This window comes from Theobroma cacao, chromosome 2 (genome assembly GCF_053813885.1).
Source record: "Theobroma cacao isolate CCN51 chromosome 2, ASM5381388v1, whole genome shotgun sequence".
NCBI lineage: Eukaryota > Viridiplantae > Streptophyta > Magnoliopsida > Malvales > Malvaceae > Theobroma > Theobroma cacao.
This window is the reverse complement of record NC_142640.1, coordinates 3,436,985-3,461,388: the sequence shown is the minus strand read 5'-3', so window position 1 is coordinate 3,461,388 and position 24,404 is coordinate 3,436,985. Positions and strand designations below refer to the sequence as shown.

The 24,404-nt window shown below is 35.6% G+C and overlaps 5 protein-coding genes across 5 annotated transcripts; 3 read left to right on the top strand and 2 right to left on the bottom strand.

Annotated features, from left to right (window-relative positions):
* Window positions 1-91: 91 nt before the first annotated feature.
* On the bottom strand, window positions 92-4,483 carry TIM (triosephosphate isomerase). Its single transcript, XM_007041868.3, has 9 exons — window positions 4,185-4,483; window positions 3,694-3,720; window positions 3,054-3,123; window positions 2,606-2,729; window positions 1,792-1,876; window positions 1,545-1,677; window positions 1,243-1,416; window positions 613-695; window positions 92-472 (listed from the first exon to the last, which is right to left on the bottom strand). Exons 1-9 carry the CDS (start codon window positions 4,353-4,355, stop codon window positions 416-418), a joined length of 924 nt encoding a protein of 307 aa, XP_007041930.1. The 5' UTR covers window positions 4,356-4,483; the 3' UTR covers window positions 92-415.
* Window positions 4,484-6,192: 1,709 nt separating this feature from the next.
* BHLH121 (basic helix-loop-helix (bHLH) DNA-binding superfamily protein) lies at window positions 6,193-9,292 on the bottom strand. Its single transcript, XM_007041865.3, has 5 exons — window positions 9,032-9,292; window positions 8,783-8,904; window positions 8,186-8,313; window positions 7,609-8,091; window positions 6,193-7,494 (listed from the first exon to the last, which is right to left on the bottom strand). The coding sequence occupies exons 1-5, from the start codon at window positions 9,163-9,165 to the stop codon at window positions 7,324-7,326; spliced, it is 1,038 nt and encodes a 345-aa protein (XP_007041927.1). The 5' UTR covers window positions 9,166-9,292; the 3' UTR covers window positions 6,193-7,323.
* A 2,207-nt stretch (window positions 9,293-11,499) lies between these two features.
* On the top strand, window positions 11,500-15,277 carry XCT (XAP5 family protein). Its single transcript, XM_007041863.3, has 12 exons — window positions 11,500-11,828; window positions 11,942-12,007; window positions 12,098-12,162; window positions 12,261-12,376; window positions 13,521-13,599; window positions 13,733-13,809; window positions 13,891-13,952; window positions 14,061-14,192; window positions 14,300-14,353; window positions 14,604-14,669; window positions 14,785-14,859; window positions 15,039-15,277. Exons 1-12 carry the CDS (start codon window positions 11,658-11,660, stop codon window positions 15,087-15,089), a joined length of 1,014 nt encoding a protein of 337 aa, XP_007041925.1. The 5' UTR covers window positions 11,500-11,657; the 3' UTR covers window positions 15,090-15,277.
* Window positions 15,278-15,666: 389 nt separating this feature from the next.
* On the top strand, window positions 15,667-19,340 carry LOC18607608 (Translocon-associated protein (TRAP), alpha subunit). Its single transcript, XM_007041861.3, has 8 exons — window positions 15,667-15,868; window positions 16,504-16,665; window positions 16,762-16,812; window positions 16,991-17,079; window positions 17,954-18,031; window positions 18,139-18,342; window positions 18,773-18,844; window positions 19,087-19,340. The coding sequence occupies exons 1-8, from the start codon at window positions 15,802-15,804 to the stop codon at window positions 19,132-19,134; spliced, it is 771 nt and encodes a 256-aa protein (XP_007041923.3). The 5' UTR covers window positions 15,667-15,801; the 3' UTR covers window positions 19,135-19,340.
* A 2,064-nt stretch (window positions 19,341-21,404) lies between these two features.
* Window positions 21,405-23,715, top strand: PRP2 (proline-rich protein 2). The gene is made up of 2 exons (XM_007041860.3): window positions 21,405-21,697; window positions 22,027-23,715. The coding sequence occupies exons 1-2, from the start codon at window positions 21,529-21,531 to the stop codon at window positions 23,433-23,435; spliced, it is 1,578 nt and encodes a 525-aa protein (XP_007041922.3). The 5' UTR covers window positions 21,405-21,528; the 3' UTR covers window positions 23,436-23,715.
* The last annotated feature ends 689 nt before the right edge of the window (window positions 23,716-24,404 follow it).

Sequence of the window (24,404 nt, the reverse complement as noted above, 5' to 3'; positions counted from 1 at the left end):
TAAGTATACCAAAATCAAATTTGAATGATGAAAACTACCACATGTGCTAGATACTATGGAAAACAAGTGTCTTCCTTGATTCCATCCAGAATTTCCAAGAACCACACGAGAAAATGAAGTTTAAATTAGCAAATGAGAATTAAGCAGTGAGCATTTGGAGTGCCAAATGGTCAAATCCTATGCATTCTTTCAACGTCAGTGAATTATGTATGGTGCCCATAGCACATTAAAGAAATGAACTTATTATAGTACACTAGAAGACACAACAGATTTTTCCTATCATTATGGGGGAAAAAAGAACTCAATAAGTAATCAAAACTCCATTGGACAACACTAACTCACAGGTCCCATGAAGCTTCAACCTGCAATAGCTTCTCTTTGTCCTTTATTTGTTACTATAATTCTCTTTTTATATTTAAGCAGCAACCTTTTTGGATGTTACAGAGTTGATAATTGTAGCAAACTCAGGGCCCTGCAACACCAAGATTAGAATATGGTCATTAGCACTAGCACAACTGATTTAGCATTCAGTATCCTAAGCTCTCTTCTAACCAGAGTATAGTTACATTTTATCTATAACATTATGAAACAGAATGAATAGTAGGAATGTACCTTCAAGGAAGCACCACCAACAAGAAACCCATCAATATCTTCTTCTTTTGCAAGATCAGCACAGTTGCCTCCATTCACAGACCCTGCAAAAGAAATATAGAAGTGATTAGCCCATAGGGAGTGACAGACAACCACCATTAGATCTTAGAACAATAGGACATTCTCACAAGCTTGATGAAATTGACAACACTAATTCCTAGCACAAAAGGTCAATGCTCTATTCAGCTTTCGTGTCTGATGGCACTATATCTTATAGATGAGCCTCATATTAGCCCCAAAACAACTTAATCATACTTGGCATAATAATATACAGTCCCCTTCCTCAGATCATGGCAAGGGGAAAATATGAAGAATACTCTCTAAAACTAAATTTAGGCAAGTACATTTTGCTTCCTGCCATTTACACAAATACAATCATGCAAATAATATCACACAAACAATGACATCATGCCAGTATAAATAACAAGGATCCTTAGTAATATACAGTCATAGAAACTCTCTCTTCATGCATTAATCTCAATATATTTAACATCACATAAATTACCACTTGCGAGAAAGAGGCATGATAATTTAAACAAAACATCCACTATTTATAAACAACATCCAAGAATAAGATAGTATCTAGTCTACCTCCATATATAATACGCGTTTTAGATGCAACCTCCTCAGAAACATTCTTTTTAAGCCAATCACGGACAGCTTCATGAACTTCCTGAGCTTGCTGGGGTGTAGCCACCTTACCAGTCCCAATGGCCCATACAGGCTCATAAGCAATAACTATATTGTCCCAACTGGGTACAACATCTGCAAATGATGAAATCATTGGAGTTAGGTCACAGTCTTTTCCTCTTCAGTCTTCACAAGATAACCTAAAATCACATTTCGTGAGGAAAGAAAGGAAGAGATACCACAAAAAGGTCAAGAAAGTTTACCAGCAAAAGCCTTTAGTTGCTGGAAACATACATCAAAAGTTTTGCCTGCTTCTCTTTCTTCTAATAATTCACCAATACAAGCTATTACTCCAAGACCCTCGTTCAAAGCGTAAGCAGCCTTCTTTCCTATAAACTGAAGACAACAAACCATCAGTCAAGTTCTAAATCTTTTCATATTTTGTATTAGCTAACACAAACAGCTATGCCCTCTGACACCTCTGAAGAACATACATGCCTAAACCTTTACCTGATCATCTTCACCAATAATATGTCTGCGTTCAGAATGCCCAAGAATGACCCACTTGCAGCCAATATCTTTCAATTGTTCCACACTATGGAAAGAATCAGATGAATCATATTAAAGGCACGGATAGAGGTGCGGTAACTCGATCAAAACAGTTAGCATATGTGGGAAAAAATGTCCATGCCTACACAAAGATGAAGGTGACCAAACAGCTTCCACTATGTTTGAGAAAAAGGAAAAAAAAAACACCCAGATGGCCTGTTAATCTGAAACTAAGAGCCTATTCAAAATTATTACACCTTAAATGAACAAAGGGATTGAGAAAGAGACATGGTCACAAGAACAACTACCACTCTTTTGGTTTTCCCTAGAAATCAACAGAAGTGGTAGTAATAAGGGAGATAAAGTATATATTTAATAATGATCTCAACTGAAAAAGTTGAAACTTATCCACCAGAAAGAACAAATATTCCACTCAAATCAAGGCACCAAACTAACCATGTTGAGATAACATCAGAAGTAATTGAACTCCTGTATATTTTAAACGTAATTTTATAGGTAGATTAAAGCTGAGCCACCACCGTTGACACAAACAAGAGATTACACAGTGAAAAGGGGACCATATGTTGGTAAAATGAAGCAGCAGAGCAAAAGACAATAAGTCTTGAGTCTTCTGTCCATGTCACTTCCACATATAACTTCAACTTATGTGGTTTACACTCCCAATAAGAGGGTAAAAGACCAATATAACTATGTTAAAGGCTTCAAAACAATGAAGAATTAACATGTTCTGCTCATCAAGCAAAAGTTAGCTAACCTGATTTCACCCGTGAAAGCCCCACCTTTTCCAATCCAAGAATTTTGAGCAGATACCTCAATTCGATCGGTTAATGAAGCTTTCACCTGATCGAGATAGACAAAAGGAGGTGCCACAACAACATCTGTCCAACAAGCATGAACATCAGCAATCTTCATAATATTTAACATGATATCAATGAACTTCATAAATTTAAAACAACATGGCATCTAGAATGCACTAAGCAAATTCTAGTTAAAAGAATTAAGAAACATTATACAAATTGCTTAAAAGAAAGCACAAGCAGTAGCATTTGTCTAAGAGGGCATATGAAAAATGATAATATTGACAGAAGTACAACAAAAGGTTTGCAAATCTTTGAGCCATTAGAGATATAAACCCCAAGCCTAGTTCCATAATAGATTTAACATCTAACACAAATCAAAAAAGGAAAAAAGCAGTAAATTACCAACATCAGACTCCAACGTTGAGCTGTTCAAGTCAGAAACAAGCTTCGTGATGGACTCATTTGTTCCATTCTAAACGAACAAAATAACATCATCAATAAAGGAAATTAAACAAAAGAACAAATAAGATAGCCATGCAAGTGTTGTTCCATATGAATAGAATCTAGCTTAACAATAAATAAAGTGTGACATTCATATTGACATGAAAAATGAAAAAATATGTTCACAAAACGAGTTAGCAGAGTGCATGACAACCTTGAATATATAAAATAATTAAAATGATAAAAAGAAAATGGGGAGAGGGGGGGTAAGGAGAAGAAACCACCATGATAACACAACACTAAATTGAAAATTGCAAGAGTCCACTTGGCACTAAGGTCATAACAAACCTAGGCAACAAGTATAATTCATAAAAGCTTAGGAAGATAATTCCCCATCAGATAACCATGAAAATTCTAAAGGAAGACCCAAAAGAAAAAACACTTTAGAAAAATTGGATTATATGTAGGTGGAGATGCTCACAAACATATACCGGAGTCATGAACACATGATATTTGTTCAAAACTACTGACCAGTAGAAGAAAACCAAGAATTGACAAAGAGAATAAAGACAGTATAATATTTGTGACAAAGGGTACTTACACATTTCCAGTTACCCCCAACAAAGAACTGCAGGTAAAAGAAAGAGAAAAATATTACTTAATAAATGACCACATAGAGGGAAAAAGAAAACACTATTACTACAATAGAAATAAGCAAACAGGCAACAGCATGTAGAGAATTCTTTTGCTTAATGCTCATTCGCTTCAAAAGGAAAGAAGCATAATCCCAGCAAAGATTATTAGATTCATTTACAACAAAAAAATGTTGCGCATTCACTTAAGAACATAACGACAAATTAAGCAGTTTAGCCCATTGTTTTCTTATCAATATCTAAACTTAATTTTTTTATTATTGCTAAGTAATAAGTGAGAAAGAACACAAACAGAAAACCTACCAACATCATCTTATACATTACACATTTCCTCAAAACGGCTAAAAAATATAAATAAAACTAAGGAGAGCGGTGGGTTATCTGTAGTGTCTTAAAGACATTAAAGATAGATCTTAAACTGGAAAATAGATGGCAGTACCTTTCCAGAGCCGGCCATGGCAAGAACAGCTCTGCAAGGCTTGGGAGAAGAGGAGAGACGGAGTTGAGAGTTGATGTGTTGAACAAAAGATTGAGATTGTGAGTTGTCGAGTTTCGGACATGATCGGCGAAGTCCACTGAACTGTGGGCAATACGTAGATACCATCGCCATTTGCAACTGAGGCTCTTTTCTTTTTTCTTGAGTTTGGGGCTCTGTGGCTGCTGCTGGGTTAAGTGAGGTAAGGAGCTTTTAAAGTTGTGGTGTTCGCTTTGGATCTATGTTTTGTTTATGGTTTAATCGCAGGGTTGTCAAGCACCGAATCGGTAAGTTTCACGCGGCTTTGAACAGCGTCGACTGCACGCTCCAGCGAGGTTGGTGGTGATGATGAAAATTGAAAATTTGTTAGGTTATATTATATCCTTCGTTTAAAGAAAAAATATATATATCATCCATTATATTTATAATCCAAAAAAATTTACGTAAAATCTCTATATTCATAGTATGGTAAATATTACTATAAACTTACTCTTTGTTTCTTATTTTATTTTTAATTTTTTTAGAATTTTTTATTAAAAGTATTAAATTGAATAAAATCGGCCAACATGTTTTTTACTTGACAACACAAGATATTAAGTCTATTTAATTATGTTTTGAAAAACATAATGAAGTTGGTAGGTTTATACTAGATGGGAATATTTTCTTTTTTGAGCTCATATTGGCAAACAGAGATAGAGGTACGTGCTGTCACGCGAATGAGGACCGCTGGGGATAGCATTTATCTAACCAAAAAAAATCGACACTTTCATGGTTGGCAGTTGTCGCTGCCCTTCAACGAGAAGACATCTTTGGCAAAGGTAAACTGAATGCTCGGAGGAGACGATGCCGTTTGAAGCTGTTCGCTAGATTTCCACGCCTCACCTGTTTACTGGTAGGATAAAATCATAGCATCGAGAATTTTTCTCCTGCTGCCACGTGGTTTAACACAAGTGAAGGAAGAATGTGGATAAAGCGATTTGAATCCTCGTGAATCTGTGGTGACGAGTTTTGGAGACCGTACACGTGGATTTGCTGTCCTCTTACTAGTAAAATCGAAACATCTAATAAATCCCAGTCCTGAGGTCTTAAACCACAATAAATTAATCGCCCGATTAAGGTTGCTAATAGATTAATCGATGACTTGACGGTTTGGTGCCGAACTTAGCTCGTTAAACAGTCTCAAGGACAAAGAATCATGGTTGGTTCTAACCTGATAGAATGAAACTGCCTGTAGATGTCACCATTCTTTCAAGAAAAAAACAGTCCAGGAAAACGGTTGAGATGGTTGTGACAGTGAGATCACAGTAACCTCCTTCTTTGTCTTTCTTTTTTCCTCCTCAAATGATTTTCGAGACATATTGACTATAGTATGTTAAGCGTGCTGAGCATTTAGCTTTTTGTGCATACCCGTCTGTGTAATATCATACGATAAGCCAGTGCTTCTCATCCAAATCCTGACAAAGGTCGCTATCGCCATTGGATTGAAGCATTGGCAAAATAATATAGGAACCTTGTTGGTCTTTGGTCTAATTCAACGAAAAGATAATTTGGTTCCCACCCCCCCCCCCCCCCCCCCCCCCCCCCCCCACCAACTCCTGTGCGGCAGACAACCCATGACCTGCCACCAAAGTGAGCAAATGAGATGAAGATCAAAAACAATAGGCATTCTTTCAAAAAATTTTCTGGATTTGCTATGAAGCCTACTTGCCTAGGTTCAATATTGCAAAATGCCAATGGAGACTCATTCAATCAAAGCTCAACTCAAAGCAACAATGGGGCAAACTGTAGTAGAGGACTTGGCTGAAGAGTGTAACTCACAAATGAAATGAGGATTTTTCATTCCTATTCACCACCAAACAAAGCAGACAAAGGGAGGCAAGGGTAAAATGAAATACTTTCATGGGATAACAGTTTCTGTCTTGAGCATTCAAGACCAATGATTTCCCAACAATTCTCAACCTTATCTTCCATGTTTTCTTCTTACAATCATTTTTAATCTTCAATTTTCTCTTCTTGCCACCATATCTCTGGCCTATGAACTTCTAACTGTACCTGCCTGCCTATATATATGCACACACAACTGACACAAACACTTTTCCACCTTTTTTCTTTTTCTTTTTTTTTTTTTTGCATTAAAGTACACTTCCACTTTAGCTTATCCTAATGCCTGCTATTTATAACCTCAGCTCCCTTTATTCCTCATATATACAAGACATACCATTGGAAGTGAGAAAGCATCACACCCATTTCAATACCTTGTCAATGTGATATACTTGTAATTGTAATTAATTTAAGGTATGCCAGACATTTGGAAAGGGAATAAACTTCAACAAAATCCACATAAGCAGCAACTCAGTGCAAACTTTTAAAATAATTACTTGTTAATCAACTGAAACAGAGTCACTGACATTTACACTCACAGACGTGTAACATTTAAAACTAAATATTCTTTATATGGAACCTGAAGCAAAAGATCCATTTAACCAAGTACGATACTGCTCTAACGACAGCAAGCATAAAATCTCCAACATAGCTAGATCATACTTTGTAGCCAAACCAACATAATATTGTTAAACAAATCAATTGAAATTGACATACTATAGAACTATGACCTAAATACAAGCAATTTAGGTGTTTTGTCAACAACCATATGATATTTTCCTACTAAAATGTCAGATTTGAGAGAATTTTTTTTTTCTTTCTGAACTACTGGAGATACCAATTAGAATGTAAAAAGTATAAACTTTACATAAAAGAATTACATACAAATCAACCTAGTAATCTTTTCGTCTCTGCAACCATAACTTCCTACATTACTCATTCCATCCATTGATACATCTTCTCACCCAGAAAAAGAGGGCATAGAAGATCATCACCACCATCCATTAAATCTCAAGGAAGAGAGATGCAGGAAAAAACCCCAGTCTTGAACTACTTCATAACAGCAATTTCCTTTAACACCATTGTGATATAAGTGAAGTGATTCAATTTGTAGGCAAATAATTAGATTCTAACGTGGAGGAAAAACTAGGAACTACTAGGGCATAGAATAAAAGGAAACGATGGTGTTCAGGAGTTGAAAGCAACCTAGCTCAGGTGCTTATCAATCCTTTCCCCCATCTTGGTCATCAGCTTTTCTGCCACCAACTATACTATTGGACGAGCTATCTTGTTCACTATGAGATGAAGAACACCTACTTGAATAACTCCCTTCTGTATTACTGTTTTCCTTCCTTAAAGATTTCTTCAACTTTCTTTGCCCCGATGATAAATCCTGCAGATAGACACCATTATGTTAGCAGCATACCATAATAATTATCTTTACAATCATAATAAAATATTATATCCACTCGGACCACTACAAGCCAATCTATAACTCCAAACCAACCTGATCTGCTGTAGAACCAGGTGTTTTCAACTCAAGGTCAGTAGCAACGTCATTCGAATCCACAGTTTTTTCAACCTTGCTCTCCCCTGAGGACTTGTTTTTTGAATCTTGTTTGCCTGAAGCATGTGACTGACTGCCTGGTTGTGCAAGTGGAGCAACATGCTGCGTTGACTGCTGTTCAATCAGGGTATTAGGAGTCATATAAGGAACAAAAGTTGAGCAGGGATTATGAATGACCCCAGGATTTTGATTCCCAAAGAAAGGAAATGGCTGCATGGATGGATGCATAGCAATGGCTCCTGGAGGAGGCATTGCCATCGGTACTGGAAATGGATAAGAAGGAGGGGCCATGACAACTGAGTGATCTACAGTGCCCCATGGGAACATAGTCCTGACTCTCTGCTGATACTGAATATTAAGATTATCGATATCAGATTTAAGAGATGCCTTCTCTTCTTTGAGATCATTCTTCTCTTGTGTCAGCTGCATCCAGATAAAGTAAGCGCATTTAAGATCCCCATCAAAGAAGTTATGCAATTCAAAGCACCATCCTCAAAGTAAAATGGATCAAAGATACCTCACGTGATTCTTCAGTTAGCGTAGCATACTCTGCTTTCAACTTGGTGACCTGAGACGTCAAATCCTTCAGCAATTGAAGTGTATCAGTAAGAATGGTTGCTTTGTCATTCTTGGGCCTATCAGGATCTGGATTGTGCAAAAAAATAAGTATGACCAATGACCACTCAAAATGGAAAAAAAATAACTAGAACTATGAACAAGTTCAGTTAATCATATGCTCATAGCAGGATCTCAATTAGGCAAAATCCCAATTTAAATAAAATCTTGTTGTATTTGAATTTTACGACTTCCCTAATAACACCGGAAAAAATTTAACATTGTGTCCATAACCTGGAACTGGAAGCATTTGGCAGCACTATTTCAATCAAATTTCATATGTATGGTCACAATAAAGTAAAGTTCAACTCCTCAGACCTAATACTACTGCTAAAGAATATGCAAGTAGAAACTATATCTTGATCTACGAATCAAACTCTATAGACCAAGTAATTTAGCTATATATGCCGGTGTAAAATTTCTAAATCTAGTAGTACAATAAAAATTATTGGCGGGATTACAAAAAAATTAAAATCTTTAAAGAAAGTTAAAATTCTACCAAGTGCATTTCCCAACTCAAGAAAATGTTCATTAAGGCGGTCTCTTCTCAATTTCTCACGGTCAGCCTTTTGAAGCTTTCTCGCCGCAACGCAATCCTTTGCTTCCCCTTCAACCCTTTGGCTGCAAAAAAAAACATATAATCAAAGTATCACAATCAGTTAAATTAACACCAAAAGAGAAGAATTCAATTGTTGAGTGGAAAGTTGAAATTGGGAAAAAAAAAAAAGGGAGTTAAAGAGGACCTAACCTGGATTTGGGTTGGATACGGGTCATGGAGGAAACGCGCGGGTCGATAGGAGGTTGACGAAACTCGATGATGGAAGGATTCGAAGATTGAATGGATTGAACAAAAGCAGCAGCGTCGTTCTTCAGTTGATCCATGATTTGAATGACCGGAAAGTCGCTTCACGATTTCACGTCTGTCTCCCTTTTTTCGTTTCTTCGCTTCACTTGCCTTTCTTGATTGGAAATCCACGACAGCAGAAGCCTATCGGAGCCCAAGATTACGTCGTTTTGTTCTTTTTTTATATACTTTTCGATTTTGGCTTTTATAATATTGTTTGAATTAAATTATACAATTAATCCTCGTACTGAAACAAAAGTGATAGATTTAATCTTTATATAATAATTTATAAAAATTAATTTTTTTTATTTTTTAAAATTAATAATATTAGTTTTTTAAAATTTTTGAAAATAATTTCCATTATAATATTAGTTTAATTATTAACCATATTTATTTTTTTTTTACAATTTATGTCAATATAATTTTTTTTTGTTAATGTGACATTGAATAAGATGATCTATTAATGATAATGTAGTAATACTTTTTTATTTATTTCATAACACTTTTTTATTGCCTTAAATTATGAAATACACAAATTTAATTTTTTTATTTTATAACACTCTTTTCTTAAATCTTAAAACCGTATTCGTATTTTTAATTTTTTTTTAATCCTATTTAAAATCTTTACCTCACATTAAATAATTTTACACTCACACTTATAAAATCTATATCAATACTTGATTATGTCATGTTGATATCATTATTACATCATTTGTGAAATGCTACATCATCATTACTATGTTATTAAATTCAATATTATATAAAAAAATCATGTAAATACAATCAAATACCATATAAGATAGATAACAGAAAATTTTAAATATATTAAATTGATACTGTCAATTTTAGAAAATATGATGACTTAATATTTACAAATTATTTGTACAATAACTAAATTCATCATTTTGATAGAATATAAATTTTAATTACATAATTAGACCATATTTCCCCTATATATAAATCAATATTCATTGTAATAATTTATTAAAAAAAATGTAAGTGGTGTCAGTAACAATAATTATGTAAGTACAAAATTTATCTTAATAGTTTAATAATTCATTTATTTCATTATAGGTGATAAGACCAAATTTTGAATTTAAAAAAAAAAATTATGATCATGATTAAATTTTTGAAAAAAGTTTTAAATTAATCATAAACGCAATAGTTTAACCTTTTAATCCTTTTTCTTTTCAATATAGTGTGTTAAAGGGTAGATTGATCTCAAGGTGCCAAGCTTGTTCATTGTTCATAGAGTTTAAAAAAAAAATCTTATAAAGGTTTTTTAAAATATAATATAATTACATTTTCCCATAATTTCAAGAAAACGAAATCAATATTTATCTTTTACATTGAAAACCTTATATGTTATATTTTTAATTTAGTATATATATATATACAAAAGTCAAGAATATTTATTGCTACCATTATCATCTTATGTCCAACCTGAAATATAAAGACTCTTATATTATTTCATTCGTTCATGAAGTATATGATTTAATATTTGGATTTTATAAATTTAAATTAATTATTTACAAAAAAAATACAAAAGAATTTGTAAATAGTTGGATAAAATATAAAAAAGATTATGACATAATACTAAAAAAGGTTCTTAAAAAATTTAAATAAATATTTATTTTTTATTTCATTTAATCAAACGCTTATATTTTATTTCATTTAATCAAACGCTTATATTTTATTTTTAATCAAATAAATATTTATGACTAATGGTATAACTAATGATTGACTAATTACAATTACTCAAAATATCAATTGTTATTTCATGTGTCATGTAACGTTGATATGCTGTTGATATGGAGAGTAAAAAATGAAATATGACCATATCATCGTATCACATCATTATTTAGTACGACATATTAATATGTCACATTAACATCACGTCAATATTACATAATATATAATGATAAGTGGTGTTTTAAATAAGTTAATTATTAGTTATAAAAATTTATTTGACTCAAAATAAAATAATAAATATTTATTTGATTCAAAATAAAAGTATAAGAGTTTGATTTAACTTAATAAAAATATAAATGTTTATTTTAAATTTTTAAAATAATTTAGTTCTTAGAGTCTTCTTAAACTAAACTAAAATATAAAATTTAATTAAGCATAAAAAAATAAAAATATTATTTAAAAAATTTATAAATAATCAAAAGTTTTTTTAGATATTATGTTTTTTTTTCACAAACTATTCTTAAAATTGATCATATCCAAAAATATTTTAGGTAAATTAATAAGATCCCAAACTTGGGATTTTCCTGGGTGCTTTAAAAACGGGTAATTTTGTTAGTGACTCGTCAAAGGCCCGGTCCAAATTTTTTTAGAAAACTCAGACAAAAAAAGAAAAATTCCTTAGAAAACAAATAAAACATCGGCGGTCTACATATTTCAATCTCTCTTCATCTACGAGAGAAAGAGTTAGCATTGGAGAGGGAAAAAAAAACAGGCGCTCGGGTCGGAAGGGGCGTAAACCCGAAAAAGCGAGGGAAAAAAAGGGAAGAAGAAACCGAAGATGTCGGGCATGGGAGACGGTTACGTGGGCACGGCCCAAGATGCAGTGAGGATCCGGCGTCTGGAGAAGCAGAGAGAAGCCGAGCGCCGCAAAATTCAAGAGCTTAAAACCAAGTCCGCTTCAGCTAAGGGCCAACCTGGTCTCCTCCAATTCGGCTCAAGTACTTCCGAGGTCCGACTTCTTTCTTTTTCCCTAGAATTTCTAACCCTAGGGTTTTTCTTTGAAACCTTTTAATTTCATTCGATTCATTTTTCTTACTTGTGTTTATTTGTTTGTTTCTTCAGATTCTTGAGACCGCATTTAAGAAGGAAACTGTTGGTTTGGTTACAAGAGAGCAATATGTCGAGAAGGTAATTTAGTCTCTTAAGTTGTTGATTCCATTATTCTTTATGCTTATTAAGAATGGTGCCTAATGGAATTGTTATTGTTATCTTTGATAGAGAGTTAATATCCGAAACAAAATCGAAGAGGAAGAGAAGGAGAAACTCCAGAAGCTACAACAAGAGTAAGCTGCATAGACATATATGTGTGTGTATATATATATTTTTCCTGTGGTCCTTTGTCTTTTATTTAGTTTAATAAGTTGTTATCTTATTACTACAGGGAGGAAGAGCTTCAGTTGCAAAAGCGGAGAAAGAGGAAGGTTAAGGGGAATTCTCGACTATCTTTTGCGGACGATATGGAGAATGGAAGTGAAGAAGAGGAAGATGCTGAAAACAGTGAGAAATTATCTGTTTTTTTGTACTCTTAAAAATGTTGTAGGAAATTTATGGCCATTGTAATATAATTTGTATGTCTGAAATATACAAATGTTGTAGCTTGCAGATACAGTCATCTAACATGCACCAATGGTAACTGATCTTGATAAAATTTTACGGCATCATAATTTGTTATCTCATGCTTGACCTCCCACTTCTCTGTAGTCTGTGGAGAGTGAAAATTGTTATCTCGTATTGTTATTTCGCCTAGGTTGATTAATTCGAATTGGTAATGGGCTTTTGCTAGTTGTCTTCATGGATCATTTCCCTTCCCAAAATGGTGATTTAGTTACTTGCATATTCCAGGATTGTAACCAAATATTTTAATAATTTTTTGAAGGCCGTGGATTGGTTCCCATCCTGTAAATAAAGGGTTTAGATCATTGGGTCAGTGAATGTGGAGGATTAGTATAGGAGCATAAAATTTATTTGCCATTGTTAACATTCACTACCTTTTGAGTCCTTTGGTTGTTGTTGTGGGCTGTCCTGCTAGCTGTCATGGTTGTGTGCTATTGACTTGTTGATGTTATTCTTTCTGATAATGTTGTGCTAGGCAAGGATAAATGTGTTTTATCTGGGATGATGTCACAATTTAATCATAATAAATAGGTAACTAAATAAATAGTTGTCATGGATGTTTAATTGCTTATTTTGTTGACTATAACTTGCACTGGGGGGGGGGGGGGGGGGGGGGTGGTGGTGGCACATGAAGCTGAGATACTCCCTGTCTCTTACAACCACAACATTGTCAATCTATTACTGTATGTTTTCTTCTAATACTTATCTTTCAAGCTGAATATCTTTATGGCTCTCTATCCTTGGGAATCGAGTTTCTGGCAATCTGAGATTATAGCAGCTCTTCGTTTGCATGTTGGGGTTTTCTTTAGATTTCTTTAATTTAATAATTTATCTCTGCTGTGAACTGTGGTTTGGTTTTTGAGATCCTGCTCTTTGTTAAATATGGCTGGACGCAATATTACATTTTTGTAGTTTTTGTTCGATATTCATTATTCAATGTCCATTTAATTCCAGAGACTTTAAACTTCATTGTTGATTCCTTCATATGCTTGACTAAACATTGCAGCTTCTGTGATGCTTTGTGCAGAAAGTTCAGAACCAAAGAGGTTTACTCGTGGAAAATTTGGCAAAGATCCCACAGTTGAAACAAGCTTTCTGCCTGACAGGTGACATCTCTCTCTGTACATTTGTTTGTCTAGTGCTGTGCCATGCATGCATGTGCATGTACTTGTGAGTGAATGTTTGTAGCAGAATTGGACCTAACATTTGAGCTTAGGGTTGACAAGGATGATCTTTCAGTGAACGGGAGGCAGAGGAGCAAGCAGAGCGTGAAAGGCTGCGGAAACAGTGGCTTCGTGAACAAGAGCAAATTAAGAGTAATTTTTTTTCTGATGTTGTCCTCTGTGGTATGATGCATGAAAAATAAGGTCACGAACCTAGTCTATTTTATGTTTCAGATGAACCCCTTGAAATTACTTACAGCTATTGGGATGGGGCAGGCCATAGACGAGTGATCCAGGCAAGTAAAACTACGCTAAACCGTGTTTACCTATTTCTATGCTTTTATTTTCTGCTTCTTTTCTTCATTTCGCCATCATTTTAACTGTTCTGCTTTTTTATTGTTTAGGTACGCAAGGGTGATACCATAGGAGAATTTCTTCGAGCAGTTCAGCAGCAACTTGCACCAGAGTTTAGAGAGATTCGAACGACTTCAGTGGAAAACCTGCTTTATGTGAAAGAAGATCTTATCATTCCTCATGTGAGTTGAATATGAAAGCAGGCTCTTAATGATAGCTACAATATCTACTTTGTTCAATGGATCCTAACTAATTTGATTTCATCTATTTCATGTTTGTGGAACTTCAGCAACATAGCTTCTATGAGCTGATTGTTAATAAGGCGAGAGGCAAAAGTGGACCGGTAACAACTAACATTCTATAAATTCTTCTGCGTAGTAGTTGTCATATATAGCTTGTTAAAAGTGGTTCTATTTTTTGCTCATTAAAGTTGTTATTACATCTGAGGAAATGAACAAATAAGCATCATTAGTCTGCTGTTCAAGCATTTTGAGATTGTTAAAGCATCTTAAATCCTACAACATTTCCTTGTGGTAGAGTTTATTTAGTACAAGTTGCTTATTAAATGTTGTTTGTCCTTTTATTTCAAACAGCTTTTCCATTTTGATGTGCATGAAGATGTGCGAACAATAGCTGATGCTACAATCGAGAAGGATGAGGTATTTTCCCTTTCTTATTCTTGCATGAAAAACAAAGGACAGAGGTTAAAAATTAGTAAAACGTAATGCACTGGTTTTTGTGGTACATGAACTCATTTTCTCCTACTGTTCACAGTCTCATGCTGGTAAAGTTGTCGAGAGGCATTGGTACGAAAAGAACAAGCACATCTTCCCAGCTTCAAGATGGGAGGTACTTTCTCTCCGTCTCTCTCCCTTTATGTGCTTGTCTCTGTCTACCCTTCTTGGCTTGCTAGTATGATTTGCTTGCTTGTGATGCAATGGAAAGTCGGTATGAGAAATGGAGAATTATTTCTGATTTCTGAAGAGTGAAGACTAATGTTAGTTCTTATTTGTCTTTGTATGCGGCAGATATATGACCCAACAAAGAAATGGGAGCGCTACACCATCCACGGAGATTGATCGACTGTGGCCTCGTCGACTGATCGTATTTTTTTTAATGGATTGTCTACAAACATATGATTTATACCTTAGTAGTTATTACCTTTGGGCTTAACTTTTTATCTGGAATTATTATTATTATTATATTAATTAGATTTAGATTCAGAGATCTGAAAGTTTGATAATGCCAAGGACGTGTTGTTGTTTGAGTTCTGCACGTTATAATATATGGTTTGTTTTATTTCTTAAAAGAAAAGATAAATATATTTTTTTTTAATTTGAGAAAATGATAATTATAATTATTTGTTGTTTGAGTTCTGCACATTATAATATATGGTTTGTTTTATTTCTTAAAAGAAAAGATAAATATTTTTTTTAAATTTGAGAAAAAGATAATTATCATTTTTCGGTGTGTAAGTTAAAATCAGTCGTAAATGCTAACACAAATTGTTTTAATAATGCGGAATCCATTTATTTGAAGAAAATAGATAAGCAAAGCTAGCATGCTCCTGAGTGGCCAAAAAACGACGCCGTGTACGGTTGTCAAATAGCGTGGTAGCACTATTGAAGCAGGATGTTGACCAAAGAAGTTTGATTTGATTTGGTTGTGTTCGGCTCTTATATTTGGGTCCGAGCTTTTGTAGGCGTTGGAAACCCCAGGCCGCATTATTATTGTCACAAAAACCGATCACTTCTCTTCTTCCCTTTTGACGAAATAAGGAAACTCTCGGAAATGGCAATTAAGAGTTTCAGGGTTTTCTTCTTTGCTCTCCTCCTCCTCGCCTCTCCTCTCCTTCAAGGTTAGTTAATTTTTGTCCAGATCTAGATCTATTCACTTCATTTTGTCTCTGTAAATAGCTATTTATGCTTACCGATTCATTTAATCTTTGTAGATTTTCGATCTTACTTCTGGGTTTGTTTCTATTTGCATGTTTACTGCGATTGTTTTGATCTGTTGAAATGGGATGCAATTAGATTCCTTTTTCTTTTATATTAATTTTTTGTTGACTTTTCACTGTACATCCATGTGAGATTGATTTGTTTCTCTCGATTTTTGATTCGATAGTGGGAATTTGAAGTGATTCGTGCATTTACAAATTCATGGCTGCATGGCCGTGATTTTTCCTTTTTTTTTTTAAAAAAGCTTGGGCATCTTTCTGATAACTTTTCTTACTGGTATGTAGTGGCTTTTTAAAGAAAAGTTTAGCTTTCTTTTTGCTCTAACAAAAGGCAACGAAAAAGAGTGCTAGTCGAGTACTTTGATGTCCTTTTCTATAACATTCTTGAAGTATTTATTTCTTGATGTGATTTTTTTCTTTGCATTAAATCTTTGTAGGATTGGTTTACTTTTTGTTTCTCATAAATTAATGAATAAATAAATTGTCAATATTGTTTGTTAATCATGGTGTGTCATGGTTTTTCTTTTGTGTGATAGTTGCTAGGTGTCAATCAGAAGCAGAGGCAGATGTTGCCGAAGCTGTTGAAGGAGGTGATCTCGGGATTGTTGGTGAGGATGTTCAGGATTTTGGTGATGGGAATTTTGACCCAGCTCCAGGAGTTGAAACTGTCTGCGTTTTCCCCAAAAATAGCGCCAAATGTAAGAAGTTTTTGATGCCGCCTGTGGGATTTTGATTTTGTATGATTTTGAGAGATATGCATATTTCATATCAAACTTTTTTTTACCCTTGGGCAGTGGTTCTGGCTGGAGAAGAGACAGAACTCCTTGTTGGGATGGAAAATGTTGGTAATTAATTCATCTTCACAACATTACTGGCTTGTTTTACAATGAAATGTGATGTTAGGTGTTGAAATAGGTTAATTTATCTGCCTTCTGTTGGCTACACTTAAATGCTTGCCTCTTTTTGGTTAGCTATACAGGGTTTCCTCCTCTCCTATGCTTAACTTACTTCTTTAAATTGCAGGGGAGTCAACTGTGAATGTCATTGCAATCAAAGCCAGTGTTCATCTTCCTTTTGATCATCATTTGCTTGTTCAAAATCTTACAGTACAGGTAATCATAGGTTTTATAAATATTGTGCTGGTTAAAATTTTCAAACACCCACAATCATGATCCATTCATTATAGTTTGCTTTTCATTTTGATTAATTTCTAGTATTTTCAAACTGAAAAAATTTTGCATATCTGAATATATAGCGCTTTAGTTTTTATAAATAAGATTAAGCATTTATTGTGTTTCTTCTTCTAGATTACTTTCATATTTGCTTGGTTATCTGATGTTGTCTACATGTCTAAAGGCATTGAATAATTAATGTTATCTTTTTGATATGGCATCTTTATGTAATGTTTTAAATATCCCTTGTCAAACATATGGCCAATAATATGAGTTTTATGCATTGCAACAGATTAGTTTGTGTTCCCTTTGCAGCTGCTTAGCTACATTAATCAGCTCTAACAGTTATATTGGAGTCTATAATTCTAGCCAATGGTGATTAATATGATGGATGGAAGTTGAGCTGGCATTGAGATGTTAGATCTCAGTTTAAGAAACAATAGCAGACAGTTTCGGCTAATGTAGATTCTTCTGTATCTTTAACTGATAAGTGTGGACTGTACGATGATTTTATGATATGAGACTGAGTGTGGAAACACAGTTTAGACACTTATGCTCTAGTTGCTCACTGTGCTGTTATAATGCTGTGTCACTGGCTTTTGACTATTCTGTGGTTTAAGGTTTGAGTGTTTTTCTTACTTTATTATAAATGCTTGTTGCATTATTTGAAAAAGATCTTGGGCTTCTTTGTTGCCACAAAGTTGATCATGCACCTCATTGTCTTGGAGTTTTGCAGCCTAAGTTGTTGGATTGAAACTGCCTTGTGATATTTGCTTGTAGATTGTGTTAACTGAAAATGTATGTTTCAATGCAGGCCTTCAACAATGCAACTGTACCTGCCTCAGCTCAAGCTACTTTCCCTTATATATTTGCTGTTAGCAAGTACTTACAGGTAAATGACTGCTCTGGGAGATTTATGCCTTAGAACTGTAAATAAATTCTTTTTGTGAGAATGACGTGTTGCTGTTAAGCTTACACATCTAGACACCTTTCACGCAGCCTGGAACTTTTGATCTCGTGGGTACCATTGTCTATGATATTGACCAGCACCCATACCAAAGTACATTCTATAATGGTACCATTGAAGTTGTTGAGGCTGGTGGTTTCCTCAGTGTTGAGTCTGTTTTTCTTGTTACCCTTGGGATGGCACTTCTTGTTCTCCTTGGTTTATGGCTTCATGGTCAGTTTCAGCGTATCTCCAAGGTATTCCAAAACCCCTTGCAGTTGTTATTGTTAATTTACTCCAGTAACTATGTACGACAATACAGTTTGCATGAGACACGAAGACATGTTTGAAACTAGTTATTGTAAGATTCAATCTAATAAGGCTTTCTGTTAATAAAAATATTGTTGTTTATCTCTCAAAAAAAGCACGCATGTATACATGGTGGCAAATCTACATCGTTCTAGCATGAATGATAGTCAGCAAGCTTTTGTGCTGGGACTATTATAAATTTGTGATTTTTGTTCTTGCATTGAAGAAAGCTTCAACTGGCAATGTTACTTACCTGTGGCATGTACACATATAAAGAGAGAGAGAGAGACAGAGGGAGAATTGCTTGTATCTATATACATGTTTATGTTTTTTTTTATGGAATAAACCTAATTCATTTGCCTTTATTTTTTTTGCTAGAAAACTAAGAGGGCCCCAAAGTTGGAAGTCGGAACTGGGACTACTGATGCCTCATTGGATGAATGGCTTCAGGTTATGGCTTATGCATCATTATCAATTCCCATAATTTTTCAATTGCAGTTAACTTTGCTTTTCATATCACTCCTTTCACCCCGACTACCTATATCTGTTTATTCAATGGGCATACTGTCGGGGATATGGACCTTTGTCCTAAATATAGAATTATGAGTTTCTTGTATACTTCATTAATCAGTAACGGTCTCTGGAGGAATGTTGCCTGATAATTTCCTGTTTTTGGCTGTCATAATTTTCAGGGAACTGCTTACACTCAGTCAGCTTCCAAATCAAAGAAGAAGAAGTAGATGAGGGTATGCTAGGCATTTGGAAATTCTAAGTGAGGGCAGAAGCAGTTTGAGAGTTAGGCCAGGAAAAGACATACGTCGCTGTTGTAGCATGTGAAAGAAATTTTTTTTTTTTGACATTTATTTTGCATGATGAAACTGAAATTGGGCCTTTTTGAAGCAAAACTAACTCCAGTATGAGGCAGAAGGATACGTTTTATTTAAAACCTGAGGAATTTTTTTAGATCACATAATGTTATCCTGCTCCAATCATGGAATTTCCCTCTTGCTCACGGCCTCTGCTACTTTCAATGCATACGAATGTACTAATTTAATATATCTGATCGTGATCATTAAAGTCCCCGTGTCAAGGAATGTAACATTAGTAAATTACTGCACCCAAGTAGCAAGGTGCCGTGCCTCTATCAACGGAAAGCATTAAAAATCAGCCGAAAGTAAAAAACCAGCAGTACGAATCGGATCATTCTAAAATCCCTCCGCCTTTTGTCGAGTCCTAGGGGTACCCAAGCACTGCCAAAGGCCCTAATCTTTCGTAGGGTTCCGCATAACCATTACAGGCCAAAATGGAAATTCGTGTAGCTAGCAACCCCCAGAGAGGTCCAACGTCAACCCATAATTTTGAACCTAAATACTACTACTGCTACTAGTGCATAATTTAATTCATAGTCATTTCAATTCTTCATCACCTAAATTTGCGGTATCCTTTGATGGTGAAAGCTAGCAATTATTTGTTAATGGCCGCCTGCTCCTGCCTCTGCCTCTTGTCAAAAACATTTACATTCCTAGAACTTAATGCACATGTCATATAGCTTGATGATGATGGAGAGGTATCATCCACAATCCCTCCCTCACCAAATATTAAGGTGCGTTATGGTGTCTTTGTTGAAATTGAGAAGGTAGCTTTTGACCCCACGATTCTGTTGTATTGTGACATCTAACTTAATTTTCGACATTAATTAAACCCTGATCTTTTTTTTTTTTCAGATTATGGGGGACAGCTTTATGCCTTAATTCCATGGATGCATCAATTTCTTTATGCTTAATTAGCATATGATAATCCCATCAAGTGTTTCATCAGACAAAGACCTATGATAATCCCATCAAGTGTTTCATCAGACAAAGACCTATAATGTTGAAAAACAAGTGTTGAAGAACTAAATTATGTTGAAAAAGTTAAGCTTATGCTTATGTATGAGTATGATGGATTTATTTTCAAACGGCATGCATGTTAATCAGTGCAGAAACTCGTCTACCAAGTAAGTAGCTAGATATGCAGCAAGTAATGAATCCGCACAGCTCACCCTATCTGCAAGATGCACATGGTGATTAACTGTAAATTAGCACAGAATTATTCAAAAGCTATCATTTATAGGCCTTGCCCCTTTTGGGCAATGCTTCATAAAACTATTTTCATGGCAGAAAAAGGATCCACCATGATTGTATCAATCCGATTAGTAATGGTAAAATTCAGGAATTTCTTGAATCCATCGAAATGATTATTAGCTGCTAGCCCCATTTAAGACTCACTTGACGTGCTCAATATCCGGTCAATTGTGTATACAATGGAAGCCATGGGCCCATATAGTTATGTCGAATAAAAAGAAAAAAAAAAAAAGAAAACTTACACATTCGTAGAGTCTCTTCTTTTGCTCAATAAGATGGAAATTTTTGGAAGCCATGGCTGAACTGCACCCTGTCTAATTAGAGAAAACTAGTGACGGGGTTCTCACAAAAATGAGCTTATGATAAGTATATAATGAGAAAGCAATTCAACTTATTTGACCTTTAAAGTACTTAAATTGGTTGGCATTGTGGTTGATTCACGTGAAGCTGATAAGTTCCACAAATATACAAACTCTTCTGTCACAGATTTCTCTCCTTTCAGGCTCATCAATTATGTGGGTATCAAAAAGAAAAAAAACGAGTAATATTAGTGTTAGTGCAGCTTTGTTATGATTGCAGGACCATTATTTTTTGTAATTCAACCCAAATTTATCTGTAAGCAAATTATTTATGAAGGTTAGTAAGTAGGTTTAAAGGGATGAGAAAAACACAGCAAGATTTAGCTGTGTGCAGTTGAGAGCTCATTCAATGAAGATAATGTCATTTGGTCGATGAAGCCAGTATGGCACGTTACTTTCTTTTTCAAACCATGACACAAGTCATCTCAAAGGGTCCCTAGCCTCATGTGAGGCCTTTAATTGTGGTGTCGGTGAGCCTTTGAGTTTGCTTCCCTTAACATCATTATATAATAAGCCTTGGGTATGCAACTGATCAGTCAGGCTTTGTAGCAAGCTTGTTTGCTTCTCAGCTCGTAGGCTGAATATTCTTTTGATTTTGTTTCCTAATATCGTTTGCTGTTTTGGGGGGCGCTGTAAAGCTTCTTGGTTCCCAATGCAGATCCTTCCGGGTCGTGGAGGAGCACTTGTGTGCTTCTTGGTGTCGTTCTTGCTATTTGTAGCAAGTTTCTGCAATGCTGATGGTAAAACGGTGGAGGTCGTCGGGGTTGGAGAATGTGCAGACTGCGCAGAGAATAACTTCGAGACAAGCCAGGCATTTTCAGGTACATACAATTAGAGTAAATAGTAGTCAAATCTCAACGGTGCTTCCTACGCTGTCCATGCATTACATATGCTAGGTGGGATCGGCTTGAGCTTGGTTTAATACACGTAGAGAAACAAGTTACAAGTACAGTCAGGGCGCAGCGACTACAATATTTTGTACTATGAAAGATTTGTTTTATCCCTTGACCAGATCTATACCAGTAGTACATAAAGCTTTCAATTTCTTGGTCTGCTTGTTCATGAGGGTCATTGAATAGTGTGGTCCCTGTAACACAGATTGCAATAATGATTAATGATCTTATGTGTTTTGTCTCTTTCTCCTTTGCAGGGCTTCGCGTAACCATAGACTGCAAGCCAGAGAAAGGAGAGTTCAAAACACGAGGGTCTGGCGAGCTTGACAAAGCAGGGAACTTCAAAGTATCTCTTCCTCAGGACTTGGTTAAAGATGGCAAACTGAAGGAAGAATGCTATGCGCAGCTTCACAGTGTATCAGCTGCAGCTTGCCCTGCCCATGAAGGCCTGGAGTCCTCCAAGATAGTCTTCAAGTCCACGAGTGATGAGAAACACAGCTTTGGGCTGAAAGGAAAGCTGAAATTTTCACCAATAACATGTGCCTCAGCCTTCTTATGGCCTCACTTTAAGCACCCTCCACTGCCCAAGTTTCCAGTTCCGCCAGTGAAAAGCTTCCACCACCCACTATTCCCTCCAATCTACAAGAAGCCTCTCCCGCCACCAATCCCAATATACAAACCCCCACCAGTTCCGATATACAAAAAACCACTTCCTCCTCCAGTTCCAGTATACAAGAAACCACTTCCTCCTCCAGTTCCAGTTTACAAGCCTCCCGTTTATAAATTTCCTCCAGTTCCAGTATACAAGAAGCCACTTCCCCCTCCAGTTCCAGTCTACAAGCCTCCAGTCTATAAACCTCCTCCAGTTCCAGTATACAAGAAGCCACTTCCTCCCCCAGTTCCAGTATACGAGAAACCACTTCCCCCTCCAGTTCCAGTTTACAAGCCCCCAGTCTATAAACCTCCTCCGGTTCCAGTATACGAGAAACCACTTCCTCCCCCAGTTCCAGTATACAAGCCCCCAGTCTATAAATCTCCTCCAGTTCCAGTATACGAGAAGCCACTTCCCCCTCCAGTTCCAGTTTACAAGCCCCCAGTCTATAAACCTCCTCCGGTTCCAGTATACGAGAAACCACTTCCTCCCCCAGTTCCAGTTTACAAGCCCCCAGTCTATAAACCTCCTCCGGTTCCAGTATACGAGAAGCCACTTCCCCCTCCAGTTCCAGTATACAAGCCCCCAGTCTATAAACCTCCTCCGGTTCCAGTATACGAGAAACCACTTCCTCCCCCAGTTCCAGTTTACAAGCCCCCAGTCTATAAACCTCCTCCAGTTCCCGTATACGAGAAGCCACTTCCCCCTCCAGTTCCAGAATACAAGCCCCCAGTCTATAAACCTGCTCCGGTTCCAGTATACAAGAAGCCACTTCCTCCCCCAGTTCCAGATTACAAGCCTCCAGTATATAAACCCCCTCCAGTTCCGGAATATACGAAACCACTTCCTCCTCCAGTTCCAGTTTATAAGAAGCCACTTCCAAACATTCCTTCATTCCCTAAGAAGCCATGCCCTCCCCTTCCTAAGCTTCCTCCTCTCCCTCCAAAGCATTTCGACCACCCTAAGTTTGGAAAATGGCCTCCACTGCCACCATTTGCTCCTCATCAGCCTTAAACTCTTGCAGTGATGGTGAATGTAGAGTGAAACTGTTTTATGCAATTAATGAAGGTTAGTGTGAACAAGTTCCCCGCACAACAATAAAAGTCTTTGAAGGAGAGACAAGACAAATGAAGAAAACAGAAAAAAAAATTGTTTAAATTAAGAGCGGGGAAGAAAGAATTGTGCTCATTGTTAATTTCTTAGTTATATTAGATAAATTAAGTTGGAGTTGTGTGGATTGTTTCTGTTACTTGGTGATTTGAATGCGTGAATTCCTAATTTTCTATTGCAACAATAGTACATTAAACTTTCTTATTAGTGTCTAAACAAAAAATCAGGTAGTTAAGCCTACAGATTTGCTGCATGCATATTTGACTCTTAAACACTGTTTCAGAAAACCCTTTTACATTTACCTATGGATCTTCGTGTTTGTGTCACCGACCATTACTCTCTTGTTTAAAAAATTAATCCTATAAAGTGTGCAACGTTCATGCTTATAAACTTAAGATCTTTCTCTTATTATTTGTCAAAATATTAATTCAATAGAATATGCAGCACTCATGTTTATAAGTCTAAAATCTTTTTTTTTACTTATTTGATATGAGATTTTTTAATATTTTCTCTCACTTAAATTTAACACGATCTTATCGCGTATCGAATTATCTTATCTACTTTATTTATTAAAGCACTTGACATAATATCAAAGTCAAACTGAATTCTAATACTATTTTATCATAAAATCATTATTTTTTCTCAAAAAGCTAACTTAAAAGATGTCACATTTATAAACCTAAAACTCTTCTATTACTTATCCTATTTGAAATTAAAAGCTCACCCTTAGTATAAAACGAAGTAGCAAACAAATTTTTTGATGAAAAAGTCACACTCTTTTTCCTTTTGGATGAAATTTTCATTTCAATAAATGAAAAACAAAAAACAAGGGGAAAGGAAGATGGATGCGTACGAACCACTTGATCAGATGTA